The following is a 16776-nucleotide window of genomic DNA, read 5'->3' on the forward strand; positions in this document are numbered from 1 at the left end:
ATTTTAGAGGATGAGGGAGTGTCATGAGATATATCATAGTTCTACTTAGAGGCCAATGGGATACCTGAGGCATGTTTGTGAAAGGAGTGGAAATGTGTGACAACACATCAATAAACATTGGGAAAGTGAGGAGTCCCGGGGTCAGGAGGAAGCCCGTTGGTGTATGGAGCTCAGCAGCATTTGGGAAGATGACTCCGTGAGGGTTATATGGATGGAGCAATGAATTAATAGAATCGAGTGGGAATACAGCAGAGAAGAGACCCCCCTGCCCATAATGGAGTAGAGAAGTGAGATTCTCAAAACATCCCTGGAGAACACAGTTGCATGTGCTGTTGACTAGGTGGAGAGGGACACAGGAGATGTCATGAGTTTTCTTTCTCACCAGGATCCTTTCATCTAATTCACTTGATGTTTGATGACTACGTACTCTACCTACTGGAATCTCTGCACTGTCAGGAGCAGGCCAATGAACTCATGCGAGCCATGAAGGGAGAAGGAAGCACTGGTAAGCCAGTCTTTCAAAGGGAGCAGCACTTCCGGTTTTCTGAGTGGTTTTTTTTGGAGATAAGAGTCTAACGGACTTCCTGCCTGGGCTGGCTTTGAACTGTGATCCTCAGATCTCAGCCCCCTGAGTAGCTAGGATTACAGGCGTGAGCCACCAGAGCCTGGCCAACTCTGTGCTTCCTTAATGCTGTATTCCAAAGAGCTTCATTATGGTGTCATGAAACCCAGGTTGTCTTTTTCCTCTTGAAGGGGACATGTGTGTCTATGAGGATGGTCTTCAGTGCTGTGATGGCAATAGGAAACCACCCAAGGACTTTAAACAGGGAGTGCTGACAGGACACAGATTACAAAGTAATTTTCAAAGTCCTTTAAAGATAACTTTCTTTGACATATGGGTCTTAAGAACCCGCTGTTTTCTTTTCTATTCATAGCAGAAGCCCAAGAGGAGATTGTCTTGACAGAGGCTGCTCCCCCAACCCCATCCCCAGTGCCATCATTCTCTCCAGCAAAATCTGCTACATCTGTGGAGGTGCCGCCTCCCTCATCCCCTGCCAGCAACCCATCCCCTGAGTACACTGGCCTCAGTACCACAGGTAATGCAAGGGTTTCAAAAGCTGTTGGTGGGGAATGGGTATGGAAAGCAAGAGCTTTTGCGGGGGGGGTGGGGGTGGGGGGCTTGTTTTTCCTCAAAAGACAAAGGGTAATGCCCAAACTTAGTATCATCTTGGATTTGTAGATGACTTGCTGATACTGATTTATTCACTGTTATATGTTCCATCTGCTGCTATTTTCAAGTTGGCAGATGAAGTACATGATAAAAAAAAACTCTACTGCTGAAATGATCGAATTGATATAAGCTTAATACACAGGTATTCTTATACATAAGAAAGGGAATTCAGCCTGAACCCAAACTCAAGCCGTTACACTGGGACCACAGACAGAAGCCATATGCTAAGACATGGCAGCCCTGAGTGGGGCAGGGGTTGTAAATAGAGTTGGTCATGAGCCAGGCTAGAGCTGCTGTGTCCTTGGCTGGGAGACCGATGCTTCTTTGGGGCTGCTCTGACAGGAGACCCACATAGCCAAGATGTGCACAGAATTCTCAGGATTAGTTCATAGCCCAGAGTCACCTAAGTCTGTAGAGTAACTCATACCTAACAAAACCGAAAATAGAGACCCAGATATTTGTATTTGTCAGCGTTAACATGTGTCACCCTTAGCCAAAAGATGGGAAGATCCTGAGTGTCTGTTGATGGGATAATGGATGTACAAAATATGGAATATTTAGTCTCAAATGACATTCTAACAAAACTGAGTATCTGCTTCAAGCCTCTCGCCTCCCTCAACTCCTTTATTATTTAGGATAGGCTAAGGTGCTATAACAAATAGATCCAAAGATCATGGTTGAACACAGTACTGGCAGAGTACTCTATCCAAACAAGGCAACCATTGAAGTACTGCTTCCTTCCAACAATAGGCTCCACTGAGACCCCAGGACAGGCTTCTCAAAGTGTGGTCCACAGACCAGTGTCATAGCAATGAGAAAACACCTTATAAGTACCTTTTTACCAACTGATCTGAAAACTGCAGGGATTGGACCCAGCAATCTTGTTCAACAAGCTTGCAAGTGATTTTTTTTACTGTCACCAGCTAGACTCAATCTTTGGGTTGTATAAAATCTGCAGCTACCTGGCAGGGCAGCAAGGCTGGTATGGAGGAAAACCCATTCTCTTACAAGCCTGAGGTGATACACATCACTTCCACTTATATTTCATCACATGGTCTCAAGTAGCTGCAAGAGAGGCTGGGAAATTGAAAGCAGCACACACCCAGCTAGCAAAGGGAAACAGATTCCCACGCCTCCCCAGTCTAGCTGACTAAATCTAGGCCGATCCATTCCTTCCCATCTCACACGTGTCCCCTGGTTCAGGCTCTCCTCACCTCTCAAAGCAGACACAGTGACTCTCAGGCCACCGCTCACCTCCATCTGCTCACTTCCAAACTGCCCACTAAATTATGTTGGTGTAGCTCTTTAGAGTGCTGGTATCACTTAGCAAGCTTAAGAAGAGGAATTTTGATGAACAGGCTGATTTTATTCAATGAAAACAAAAAGGGAAAAGAATTTCAACATTATTTGCAGCTCATCAGCCACTCCAGGGTTCTTCTGATCTTGGAATTGTCCTGGATCTCTTACCTTCCCCAGGCAAGATCCCTAAGAGTGAGAATAGCCCAGAGGCACTTATCTGAATAATCGGAAACATCACTAGGGATGCATGCTGTCTTACTTCTGAAGTAAACAGGGACATTATGCAACTACATAGTTAGACATTATGAAGCTTAAAACAATGCAAGTTGAACACTTCTCACAGTGTGGTAGCAAATCAAACAAGGGGATTCTCCGGAAATGAGAGGATGGAACGTGCGTTCAGGAAGGTTCTATTAGGTCCTCATAATTCCCATCCAGCCTAGTGAGTTTGTCTGGCTTTCTTCATTGCATTTTGGAGGCCGCAAGGTATGGCAGGTGGGATAATAGTAAAGGCCACAGGAATATCATAAATGTGCGTTCAGAGACTTCCGTGCAATGTGTTCGAGTCATAAAAGTAGCTTCATAGAAATACAAATGTGAAACAGGTTCTCGTCAGATGATTGTAAGCTTTGAAGATTTTGGCACATTCCAGCTTTGTTCTCAGACTATCTCCAGGGAGTATTAAAAATGTCATCCTACATAAAAAACTATGTATAATATTTTTCTCAAGTACCACTTGTGAAATAGTCCATGGCTAAATGAACCTGGATCATGGCATGTTATGGGTCAGTCTTCTAGGAAATACAAACATGTATAGTTTTACAGACTTGTTACAGTGGACAAATTATGTATTTATGATCTATACCTAAAATTAGACAATGTATTGTTGTAGGCTTCTTAAATTTGTCCATACTTCCTTGGGACAATATCACAAATTGGAAAATTATTATGTAAATCTTACAAAAGGAATTTGCCACATCTTTTTATTTTCTCAAAAAAAGTAACTCAGCATATGCCTTTCATGCCCAATTAATTTTTATTTCCACTTTTAAATGATTGTTTGACTTATATCCCACTTATTTACCAAAAAGTTTCTCAAGTATTTTACAGTAAAAACAGGAAAAGCAATGTTTTTTCCCCTAAAGGATCCAAACCAGGAAGCAAGAAATAATATAGAAAAGGTGAGGAGAAATTTACTTACAAAACCCAAAACTGTTGCTAAAAATGCTTTTTAACTTTAGATGACATTTCATGGGACCTAGTTCACTTTGTTGGGTGTCCAGCATACCCTTGAGTAGCACTGATCAAATGATGTATTACCAGCTTTGACGAGTTGGGAGTCCAGGCCAATCAGATGCCTGCGAGTCTCCAACAAATCAATGTCTCCCTCTTTAAATAGACACTTCCTTATTTTTCAGTTATGAAAAGGAGAACACTATCACCTCTGCTTTGTGAACACAAAGCAAAACTTGGTCAATTACACATAACCTTTTGCCATCCTTTAATACACAAGGACTAAGGAATACAAAGTAGTACCGATAATGAATTGTGACTCATTAGGAAAACAGCCACTTGGCTTCTTCATAGCTATGTCTAGTATGTCTCAGTAGGTTTTCTTAACAGTGTATTTGTTCTTTGTTTTTAAGGGGAGGAAGGGAAAACAAGGGAAAGGGAAAGGGAAAGGGAAGAAGAGAAGGGAAGGAAATCTCAGGTACCAAAAATTGAATCCAATATATGGCCAATGTTGATTGGGGTTGACTAACATCTACGGAAACACCATGGTAAGAGACTAGTTCAGGGAGTCTTGAGTTTCAAGACCAGTTGCTCACATCTGTAATCCTAGCTACTCTGGAGGCTGTGATTTAAAGTCTGCAGTTCAAAGCCAACCCGGGAAGGAAAGTCCACGAGATGCTTATCTCTTAATTACTCAGCCAAAAGCCAGAGGTGGAATTATGGCTCATGTGGTAGAATGCCAATCTTGAGAAGAAAAAAAAAAGTTAAAGGAGAGTACTCAGGCCCTGAGTTCAAGCCCCAATATTGCCAAAATAAAAAGACTAGTTAAGGAATTCATTTCAAAAGATTCCTACAAACTAAAATCCACTGATTTACCTGTTGCCCACCCCCTCACACCCCTTTTTTTGAGCTTGTCAGGCAAAGTTCAGCAGCCTTAACTGTAGCAAAAATGGGCTCTTTTTCCTCAAGGAACTTGTCAAATGGTGCCAAATGAATCAATCCACTGAACATGACATAGGGCTTGCAATTCTTTAATGTCATTTCAAGCAAAATGTTAAGTTCTGCCTCTCTCTGGGCTGGGCTGCAGAAAGGCTCTAAAACTCTGGTTTATGATGTCATTTTAAACATTCCCTCCTTCAGCAATGACAATAAAAGTTAACTATTAAGCTTGTGGCTTCAACTTCCCACTGTGGGTTCCCTGCAACACAAAACCAGCAAATTAAAGGATTGAGATGGTAGCATGCCTAATGAAACAGAGGCAAACTCCCCATAAATGGCCCTAACTGTAGAACATCTGGCCTTCCCAGCTGCGGTTTCTCTACAGCAGTTGAGGATGTAACAAAGATAACTGACCCCTAGCCTTTTCAATAACAAAAGCCCAGTTATTCCCAGGATGGCTAAACTGAGTGGGCCATGGCAGACCTTAGTGACTCATTTACAGTGAATTCCTCCTCTTTCCATTCCAGCTCCTTCCTCTTCTTTAAAGGAATAGAATGAGGAGAAATAAACAGGGACTGGAAACATAGTGTCTAATGAACCCTTTGACTCCACACCATCAAGTCTTGATTTGGTGTTGAGACCCTGGAAGTGGCCCCTTCGTTCATTGATTCATTCATTCAGTAATTACGGAGTCTTTGTCTAATCTGTGCACTGCCCTGGGAGTACAGAGGTGACAAAAACCAGAAATATTTGCTGCCCTTGTGGTATTTAGTCTCTAGTGGGCAAGGGTCAATGCAGCCAGAAGATGGTGGCTCATGCCTGTAGTCCTAGTTACATAGGAAGCTGAGATCTGAGGATCCTAGTGTGAACCCAGCCTGGGCAGGAAAGTTCATGAGACTCTTGTTTCCAATTAACCACCAAAAGCCCAGAAGTTGAGCTGTAGCTCACGTGGTAGAGGGCCAGCCTTGGGTGAAAAAGCTAAGGACAGCACTGAGGCCCTGAATTCAAGTCCCAGGACCAACACACACACATACACAGAGTCAATGAAGAAGTAAACAATCATGTAAATATGTAATTTTGAATATTCATAAGTGCTATAAGTAGACATAATAGTGTGTTATGAAAAATATAAAATGGGATCTGCCTTGGTTGGTGGTCACCCAATGCCTTTCTAAGGGGATCTAAGACCCGAGGAATCCCAAGGAGCCAGCCACCTGGAAGCTGTGTGTGGGAGAGCACATTGTGGGCAGAGGGGAATAGGACAAGCACAGGCCTGAGGCAGAAGAGAGCTTAGCATAGTGAGGACTGACCTGTGTACCTACCTAAGGGGACAGAAGAGGAAGTTGCAGAGATAGGCGGAGGTTGCACCATGAATTCCCCATCTCTCTCTCCTTCCCTCCCTCTCTCTCTCCTCCCCCCTCCCCCACACAATTGCTGCTCCTAGCCATTTTTTTTCCATCAGATTTTGACCATGGAGCAATTGGTATATGCTCCTTAAGCCCATCCACTTGAGGATCAGGGTAGACAGACAATGGGACACATGGAGATAACAGCTGTAGGTAGGTGCACTCTTCCCCTGTCTCCATGTTGAAGGCTGTAGGCAATGCTTAGTATCATAGAAATCAAGCAACATTCGTCCCAACAGAGCTTTCTACAATGATGGCACTGAGTCTTTTTTGGATGCTTTTATTTTTGTCTAAATGCTAGCTATCTAAAACAAGCCACTAGCCATGTGCAGCTCTTGATTATTTGAGAACTAAATTTTCCACTGTATTTGATTTTAAATCCTTTAAGTTCAGGTAAAAAAGGAAGGCTTAGATGAGCTGGAAACTTGAGAGAAACATCCATGATGGTTCATAGAACCCAAGTGGGAAAAGGTTCAAGTTACTTGGTTCAAGCTATGAAGGAAAAGGTGTAGCCAGATAGCTTAGAAAGCACATCATTAGCAAAATATCACCACTTCTGGGCTGAGGATATAGCTGAGTTGTGGAGAGCTTGCTTTAATATATGCAAGGCTATGGCTTTAATTAGCAATGCTGCACACACACACAAAATCAACAACAAATGAAGATGTACGACCAGAAGCAATGTAAATGTGGGCTGAATGTAGGCCATGGATCAAAGGCATTATTATCATTTTAGAGCTTGTTATACTAAATGCTCCACTGCTTTAGAATCTGCATCATAACATGATCTCCAGGAGTTGAAATGCACATAAGTCTGTGAAGAATGGTGGATATGGAAAACCTGGAAACTCAGCAGATCTGAGTTCAAATCCTCATTCTACCATATAACCTGAGCAAGTCTTAACTTTGAGGGCCTCAATTTTCTCTCCTGAAAAAGGAAGTAACACTATCTCAGAAAGCTGCTCTGAAGATGAAATGAGTCAATATATGAAAAAAAAAAACCTAACAGCCCACCAACCAGTAGCTCCCACCTGTAATCCTAGCTACTTGGGAAGCTGAGAAGAGGACAATCACTCTTTAAGGCCAGCTCAGGCAGAAAAGTTTGAGCAACCCTTTCTCAGCTCATACTGTATGCAGTGGTGTAGACTAGTTATCCTAAGCCCTGCTGAGCTTGAGAGGATCACCCGGTCTGAAAGATTCCATACCTATCAGCCCACATAGGAGAAGCCAAAACCAGGTGGATCGCAGTCCAGGAGTCCAAAAACAGATGGATCGGAGTCCATGGGCAGAGAGTTAAGTTCTTATCTCACATATAACCAGTGCCACAAAGGGCAGGAGGTACAGCTCAGCAGTAATGTGTCTACCTCTGTGCAAGCATGAGGCCACCACAAAAAAAAAAAAAAGGAAACTACCATGAGCTCTGGTTCATGTTGGATGATCATTCATGTATACAACAAACCATTATTGACAGGCTATTCCACGCCAAGTTCCTCTCCTGTCCTGTGCCTAAAAACTCCTTCCCAAACAAAACCTGAGGATTAAAAATCTTTCTCAGGCAGCTGAGATGTGAGGATCACAGTCTGAAGCCAGCCCTAGTGAGTTCTTATTCTCAATTAACTACCAAAAAAGCTGGAAGTGGAGCTGTGGCTTAAGTGGTGGACTGCTCAGCCTTGAGCAAAAAAGTTAAGAGACAGTTCTCAGGCCCTGAGTTCAAGCCCCTGTAACAGCACACATACAGACACACACACACACTCTCTCTCTCTTTCTCTCTCACTCACTCACACACAGTTAGAATATTTTGTTGGGACATGGGAAGAAAATTATCCCCTCTTCTCATATTACAATTTCAGTGCAGCTGCCCCGTTGGGTATCTTTATCGGATTCTGAAAGGTGAAGGGCATCCACCACTAACTATCCTCAGACTTTAAATGAACATGGATATGCGAATGTTGTGGTGTCTGGGAGATTTGAGAAAATAAGGGAATTAGACAAATAGGAAAGGGTTGTTACTGTTTCACCAGCAAATGAAAAGCATTAGAGTCATCTTAAAAAATTAAGCACAGATTTTCTTTCACTGGTTTCCTTTAAAACGCTGCAGTAACAGCACAATTCTCACTGGAGGTCCCTAGGGGTAGGAGAAGGAATGCAAGGGGTGTTCTTTTTTGCTCCCCAGGCAAAAAGGGTTTCTCACCCAAGCCAGTAGGTGTTAATCTGCTTAAGCCTGCCTGAGTGGACACGTTAGATTGCTGGCACATGGCCATTTAGAGGTTTTGTTCCCTAGACCACAGGGGCCCATTTTTCTAGGAGTTCCACTAGCTTTTTGTTTGATAACGTCTATTTCTAGCCACATTTATTCCTGCAACAACAAGTTCAGTTAAACAAAAATTTACTGAACACCTACTATTTGGCAGACCCTCTGTTGGGGATACAGAGATGAATAATGAACAGTTGCTGTGTCCCAGGGGTTCATACGGCAGTAACTTTCCCCTGCATTCTCTCAGGTGATGGCTGAGGTTATTGTGACGTTTTCCTACTTCTCCTTAACTGCTCCCCTTTTAAATGTGTGCTGACCTGGCCTACTCCCCTGAGGTCCCAGGGGCTTCAAGGGTTAACTACTTGCTTGTTATGGTAGGCTCATTGATTTCTTAAACTACACACACACACACACACACACACACACACACACACATGCACATGCACAAGCACACACTCCCAACTCCATTTCCAGAGGTGAAATCTATAATGCATTTCATTAAGGATTACAGAGGCTGTGCACATCCAGTAGAGAAAAATACAGCTAAAGAAAACATGTTTAAAGCATCCCCAGTCCTGCCACCCAGAGCTAGCCTGTTATAATCAAAGCTATTCAAGTAATATTTCATGTGAGGTTTCGGACACAGCAGAGGGCACCTGCTAACCCAGTCACCTGAGCTGTGATCATTTTTCCGAGTTTCCCTTCTGATCTTCCTGCAGCTCTAATACAAGATGCCCAGCACATCGCCTGCCACCGTCATTATCTTTAGTGAGACAGGGCGAGATGTAGCAGCCAAAAGCAGGAAGAAAGGGCATTTTCAGCCACACTGCCACACGCTGAAAGTGTGTTTAGAAGTTTACTGTAATGGACTAAATTACTGCTGGGTGATGCTTCATCCCTGTTGTGTCAGTCAGCTTCCCATTACTATAACAAATGTTTCAGGTAATCGACTTATAGGGAACGTTTACTTTAACTCAGTTTTAAAGGGAGTTCAGTCCATGCTCAGTTGACCCTCTTGCTTTGGGCCTGTGTTGGCACATGGTGGCAGGAAAGCATGGAAAAGTAGAACCGCTCACCTTGTGGCCCAGAGTAAAGAGAGTGAGGAGGATCTGGGTTCCCACGGTTGGCTTCAAGGATATGCTCCCAAAGACAAGAAGCCTCCCACTTCCCCACCTCTTTTTTAAGTTATAATTTTTTTGTTATTATTAAGGTACTGTACAGAAGGGTTAGCATGTCGTGCGTAAGTCAAGTAATGAGTCTATTTCTTTTCTTTCTCTTTTTTTGGGGGGCGGGGTCATGTCTCCTCTTCCTTTGTTTTTCCCCACTTTCCGCAACCCAACCCCTGCCCACAAGTTACATGGTTCATTTTGCACATAGTGTATTCTGCATACCATGATTGCATTCGTTCATCTTTAACTCTCTTCCTTTCTGCGCTCTCTTTTGCTTTACCCCAAAGAAAAAAGCCCAAACGCAAAAACAAACATTACTACTACCAACAACAACCACAACAAAAACTCATGTTTCCATTTCCTGGAATTTGTTTCAATAAATAGTATGTTAAATGTTCACAGAAGTTACACCTTTGTGTTCCTCCTTTAGTTAGACTGTGACTGCCTCGAGTTCTGTGTAGGTTATGTCCAGTTTCAGATCTAGCTTCCACATATGAGAGAAAACATGCTGTGTGTCTCTCTAAGCTTGGCTTACCTCATGTAACAAGATTTGTTCTAGGCCCATCCATTTCCCTGCAAATGACATAATCTTATTCTTTCTAATGAATGAGTAAAATCCCATTGTGTCTTCGTACCATATTTTTATTGATCCACTCATCTATTGAAGGGCATCTGGGCTGTTTCCATCACGTGGCTACTGTGAACAGTGCAGCAATGAACACAGATGTGCAGGTGTCTTTACCATAGCCTGACTTGTAGTGATCTGGTGGGTACCCAAGAGTGGTATGGCTGGGCCATCAGGAAGTTCTACGTTTAGTTTTTTTTTTTTTTTTTTTGTCGGCCATGGGGCTTGAACTCTGAGCTTGGGCGCTGTCCCTCAGCTCTTCAGCTCAGGGCGAGCGCTCTACCACTTGAGCTACAGCGCCACTTCCGATTTTCTGTTGGTTTATTGGAGATAGGAGTCTCAAGGTCTCTCCTGCCCGGGCTGGCTTTGAACCGCAATCCTCAGATCTCAGCCTCCTGAGTAGCTAGGATTACAGGCGTGAGCCACCAGCGCCCGGCCCTCTACATTTAGTTTTTTGAGGAACCTCCAAACTGCCTTCCAGAGTAGTTGTACTAGTTCACGTTGCCACCAACTGTGAAATACAGTTCTTTCTTCTCATATCCCCACCAGCATTTGTTATTGTTCTAATTCTTGATGTTGGCCACTCTAATGGCCTTTAATCCTCTGTTTCCTCATTTATGAGCAGGGGCTAATGCTTCTTCAGATGTTTTTAAGGCACTTAGCCTAGTACCTGGCCTACAGTAGATGCCCACTAAATGTGGTCATCTCTTTGTGTTCTTGGAATTAATTGCTGTCACCTCATTAAAGGGGGGGGCATTACTTACATCCCAAAGGCTCTTTCTACAAGGCTCTGTTAATAATTAACATAGGGTCCATGTTTTCTCTCATATGTAGTTCTAAATTATACACATACATGAAACTATATAGAGGGTCAAAGGGTGTTAGACACAAACATACTAATGTATGTCATACACAGGGCAGATCCCAATGATGACACTATCAATTGAACAAATAACTTACTGTTTAACAAAATGAACCCCAGGAAACCAGAACATGTGTTGTTTTGTGAGTCGAAGAGACTAAGTGAAAAGGAACAGATGAATGGAGAGAGGAAGGGTGGGTGGATGTCGTTATAATATTCAATGGTACATATGTGAAAATGGATGGGGTTGTGAGAGATGGAGAAGAATGACAGAAGGGGTGACATTGATCAAGATGCTGAATTGAAACCCGTTTGTACAACTACTTAAAGATAATAAAAATAAACACAGCGAACTGAAAATAAGATTCCATTTCCGCATTCCTTTAAGACATTCTGCCATGTGATTGACACAGCACTCTCCTGCCGACTCTGCCGTGTTCTGTGCTGTTTGTGTAGCTACTCCTGGTGCTATTTTAAAATTCTTCTGGGAAGACAAAGGAAGGAGATGCTGCAGAAAACACACAGAAGCCCAGTGTTTCTCTTTTACATCACTGAGCAGCGACCATCCTTAACAATTCCTCCAGTTGTCTACACACAAGGGGATATTGCATCCTGTTCCTCCCACCTTCCTGAGTTTATTGCCACTATATTGACAATAAATGTGTGTGTGTTACTTATCATACAATGTTTTGAAAAAGTGTGGTCAAGAAATAATTTTTGAAACATGGAAAGAATTTTCAAAAATAACTATTCTAAATTCCTGCACCTGATCACCTACCTGTGCGCGCATCAACCCAGAGTTTTCATCCGTTGTGTTTAAAGCATTGTGTGACCTAATGAGAGCTTGCCTGTCCTTCATTTTGTGGAAAAACTGCCTCCCCAAAAGCAAACAGAGCCCTCAAAAGAAAAGTAAATGCGAAATGTGTTTAAGTGCTAACATGAAAAATTTGAGATTTTTTGGTAGGTAGTTTTTCTTTAGTGGTGAGTTGTGAGAAAAATGAAGCAAGCACCCGCGGGTATTTATGATAAAGATTATGTGACAGATGCAGTCTGGGGTGAGCAATATTCACGTGTACGGCAGTGTTTTTCATAACAGTAATAGAGGTTATTCCATGTCAACTTGGGTTATGAGTGCTCACACTTAGGGTATCTGAGGTAAACCTGAGTAATTTTAGATGCATCCTGAGCATCCATGATTTTTCCTCAGTGGTTGGCTTCTTGGAAACATATACCCAATAAATACCAAGAGTCTCTTTTATTTTCAACTTTATTAAGAATTAAGTTGTCTGATAAGTTTATTTTATTGCTGTTCGAGATTTCTTAAATGACATTTAGACAATACCGTCTTATAAAATTCTAACCATCCTGAGGGTGTTTAATTTTGTCAGTCTTTTTTTTCCTTCCCCCGGTTCCTTAGCACTTTTGCGATACCCAATTAAAAGGAAATAAATGGAATTAATAATATGTATGGAATAGGTCACAGCCCAGGTCACTGTCTAATAATCTTCAAAAAGGCCTGGGTAGGCAGAGCCACAATAATCTACTTAAGTTTGCTTAAAGCAATTTGTTGGATCCTTAACACCTGTTGAGTTAAGCGCTGAAAAGTTAATTTGCAAGGCTGGCCTAGGCTACCCTGTCCCAAGATTATTTTTTTGTCCTTCCTCCTTCCCTCCCTTCCTTTCTCTCCCCCACCCCTACCGCCCCAACCTCCATTTTTCCTCTCTTTCCTTTTCCTTTTCTTCCTTTAGAAAGCATCTTTTGAGGATGGTTCTAAGGGTTGAAATCAGGCCATAGCGCTGGCTAGGTAGTTAGTTACTCAACCACTTAAATCGGGCTCTAAACATTCTTTTGCTCTAATTATTTTTGAGAAAAGGTCTTGCCTTTTGCCCAGGCATGACTGGACCGTGATGCCTCTATTGATTCTTTTTACCATAGTTAGGATGACAGGTGTATGCTACCATGTCCAGCTTTTCCACAAAATTGGGCAGGGGTGGAGGGAGTCTCATGAAGTGTTTTGCTTAGGCTGGCCTTGAACCGTGGTCCTCCCAATCTCAGTCTCTCGGGTAATTAGGATTATAGACAGGAATGAGCCACTGGTACCCACTTAACATTTTTAATGAATGTCTTTGAGCCAACAAACTGTACTGAGTTCTGAAGCATCAAATAGTGAGCGAAACAGGGAAACACCCCTGTCTTCATGGAGCTTGCCATCTGTGGGAGAGGCATTTATTAAATTATATTCCATTTAGGTATAGGATTGCAGATTGCAATAGGCACCACGAAAATGCACCCAAGGCCGGGAGGGAGCTCATCTGGTATGCGATTAGGAGACACGTTATCTTGTCTAACAAAGTAGTTTGAAAAAAAAGGAGCAAGGATTCCAATTAGGAATAATGGCATGTATAAAGGTCCTGTAGTGCAAAGGTCCTGTGGTATTCTGGCAAAAATGAAAGCTTTTTACAAATTGACCAGCTATGAGGAAGGCAGAGGAGCCCAGAGGATGCTTGCAGGGGAGATCAGCAGTGCCAGAGACACACAAGCCTTGTGGAGATCTTGACCTTGGTCCTTCAGGCTCATGGGAAGCCACTGCAGAATCATGAGGAAAAGCACGGCAGCATACAATGCACCTTAATCTGTCTCCACAGGAGCAATGCAGTCCTACACGTGGTCTCTGACATACACGGTGACCACGGCTGCTGGGTCCCCAGCAGACAACTCCCAGCAGCTGCCCTGTATGAGGAGCACCCACGTGCCTTCTTCCTCTGCCACGCACAGGATACCAGTCTACCCCCACAGAGAGGAGCACGGGTAGGTGCTTTCCCAGGCTGCTGAGGTACCTGGCACCATCTCATCTAATCCCACCACAACCGGGGGGGGGGGGAAAGCCGGGTGGGGGGGAGGGAGGGAGGTGGTAGTGGTCCCATTTTACAGATAAGGAAATAGAGACAGGGTTGATCAAACTCCAGTGTCCCTACAGGTGACTAATGGAGGGGCCCCAGGGTGAGCATGTCCCATTGCAAAGCCCATATTCTTCCGACCTCACCCCCGCTCCAACACCTCCCCCGCATGGCCTGTGGTTCATGTTGTGGCCTTCAAAAGCCTCACTCAGGCTAGGCACCAATGGCTCATGTCTGTAATTCTACATACTCAGGAGGTTGAGATCTGAGGATGATGGTTCAAAGCCAGCCTGGACAGGAAAGTCTGTGAGACTCTTATCTCTAATTAAACACTCGCCTCAAAAAAAAAAAAATGCTGGAAGTGGAATTGAGACTCAAGTGGTAGAGCTCAGACCTTGACCAAAGAAAGCTCAGGGACAGGGCTGGGAAGGTGGTTCAGTGGTAGAGCGCTTGCCTTGAATGCATGAGGCCCTGGATTTAACGCCTCAGCACCACATAAGCAGAAAAAGGCTGGAAGTGGTGCTGTGGTTCAAGTGGTAGGGTGCTAGCCTTGAGCTGGAGAGCTGAGGGACAGCGTCCAGGCCCAGAGTTCAGGCCCCATGACAGACAAAAAAAAAAAAAAAGCTCAGGGACAGCACCCAGGCTCTGAGTTCAAACCCAAGAGCTGGCAAAAAATAAAATACATAAATAAAAATCTGCCTTTGGGCAGTGACTCTCCACTCAGGGAATGCTTTGTAACCCTGAATATATAAATCAAAACTTTATTTTTTGCAAGTCTTAGTAACAAAAGTTGCTCTGGTGAATAAAGCACAATCCATTAAAAAAAAAAAACAGTCCCAGTAGCATAGACAATCTTTATCAGAAGGCACAGACCATTCTTTTTATTTCTTTTTCTTTCTCTGTGTGTGTGTGTGTGTGTGTGTGTATGTGTGTGTGTGTGTGTGTGTCCTGGGGCTTGCACTCGGGCCTTGGCACTGTCCCTGAGCTGTTTTGCTCAAGGCTAGCACTCTGAACCACTTGATCACATCTCTATTTCTGGCTTTTTTGGGGTTTTTTTGGCGATGAGTGTCATGGACTTTCCTACTTGGGCTGGCTTTGAACCAGGATCCTCATATCCTCAGAGCTTAGCTTCCTGAGTAGCTAGGATTATAGGCATTATCCACCAGGGCCCAGCTCTACTGAGTATTCCTGATGGTCACAAGAGATGCTGCCATGGGATGCAGGTAGTCTCACCTGCACTCCCAGGCCAGGTTCCAACAAGGCAGCTGTTGGATGGAGGAGGAGGATGGGGAGAGGAAAACTCCTCAGGTTGCTTCTACAGTGGTGGTCTGGCATGAAGAAGCAGGGTGTAGACAAATGCCACAAGCCTTGGGTTATGGTTGATTTGTATATATCCATAGCTGTCAACGGGGCAGACATTTAGAGCACTTTCCACTCATTGAGAATGGCCTCTGAAAAGCTGTTTTAGAGATTTCTGAATCTGTACAGATGGCAGAAGAATCACCAGAGTGGCCATGGGTCTCTTTGCTGTAAGATGTTAAGAAGGAGAGGCGTGATAATAATAGGTTATGGTTTTAAAGATCATCACGCATGTGCTCTCTAGAATAACCCTGCCTGCCATTGTTGCAAATGCAACAAACAGGTTGTGAGTAGCCGGAGAGCACACTGCTACAAAGTGGGAAAGCCTGGCTTAGAACTGGGGCCTGGGACTCCAGAGCAGCCATCACAGTGTTTCCCCCAGAAATGGGGGAAAACACACATCCTTGTCCATAGTGGCCAAGCAGAGGCCTTAGTACTGCAGAAAACACAAATCCTAGAGCAGTTTCTTCTCTTCTTTCCTTCCTTGACTTCAGGATATAATGTGGGGCTTGGGACTGCAACAGGAAGGTTTCCAGCACGAGTTACGTTTTGCTCTGGGCTGGATTCCATCCCCTGAGTGCTCCAGCTCTGTCCCTGAGGGTACTGAGGGAGAAGGAAAGTCAACCTGGGGTTTAAAAACTGTCACAACAAGGCCAAAGTATGGAGATGGTAGGAATCAAAACAAAGAAGAATGATGGAAGAGGCGGGGGGGGGGGAGGAGGGAAGAACAACAACAGCAAAAAGGGTTGATTTTATAAAGTTGTCAGACTGACTTGTTCTCCCAGTTATGACTCACGCTATGCAACATGCTCGCTGCGTTTTAGGTACACGGGAAGCTATAACTATGGGAGCTATGGCAACCAGCATCCTCACCCAATGCAGAGCCAGTATCCGGCCCTCCCTCACGACACGGCCATCTCTGGCCCTCTCCACTACTCCCCTTACCACAGGAGTTCTGCACAGGTGAGCCAGTGGGCCTGTTGGCTCCATGCACTTGTGGTCCAGTCCAGTTAATTGAACACAGTTAATAAGTCCTTTGGGAGAGCATGTGTGACCCATGGTTCCCAAAGAGAGAACGATCTTTTCATCATTACCATTTCTGCCTTCCCAAGGGGAGCCCTGGCTTAGCCCTCAGTGGGAATCCCCGGTGGCTGGCCCAGTGGGCACTCGGCTGGCCAGAGATCACAAACCACCTCCTCTCACTTATCTGGGTATCTCTCTTTTGGTCCTCTCCTCTGTTTGACCCTTCTCACTGGTCTACCCAACCCACCTAGAACCTTATCCAGAAGAATCCTCTGCAAATGGACAACACCCTGTGTCATGGACACTCAAGACGCTATAGCTCCTTGGGTTTCTCCCTATCTAACAAGCTGAACCAGCCTTCTGCTGCTGAGGTAGCCCCAAATCAGGGTTGTACCTGGGACACAAGTGCTAGGCCTTCTCTTGGTCTTGGACTCTGCCTCTAACTCCCTTCAATTCTGCATCCTGAATGTCTCTGCATC

The 16776-nt window shown here is 44.0% G+C and overlaps 1 protein-coding gene across 2 annotated transcripts in view; it reads left to right on the plus strand.

Annotated features, from left to right (window-relative positions):
- The window catches only part of Rfx4 (regulatory factor X, 4 (influences HLA class II expression)), a 142557-nt gene that overhangs the window by 116807 nt on the left and 8974 nt on the right, over positions 1 to 16776 (plus strand). For both annotated transcript variants that reach the window (XM_013019412.1, XM_013019421.1), the window contains 4 exons: positions 386 to 505; positions 936 to 1097; positions 13664 to 13826; positions 16099 to 16237. In XM_013019412.1, the coding sequence (XP_012874866.1) occupies positions 386 to 505; positions 936 to 1097; positions 13664 to 13826; positions 16099 to 16237 (584 nt within the window). The remainder of the gene's footprint in view (positions 1 to 385; positions 506 to 935; positions 1098 to 13663; positions 13827 to 16098; positions 16238 to 16776) is intronic.

The sequence above is a fragment of the Dipodomys ordii genome, unplaced genomic scaffold, assembly GCF_000151885.1.
Source record: "Dipodomys ordii isolate 6190 unplaced genomic scaffold, Dord_2.0 Scaffold3, whole genome shotgun sequence".
NCBI lineage: Eukaryota > Metazoa > Chordata > Mammalia > Rodentia > Heteromyidae > Dipodomys > Dipodomys ordii.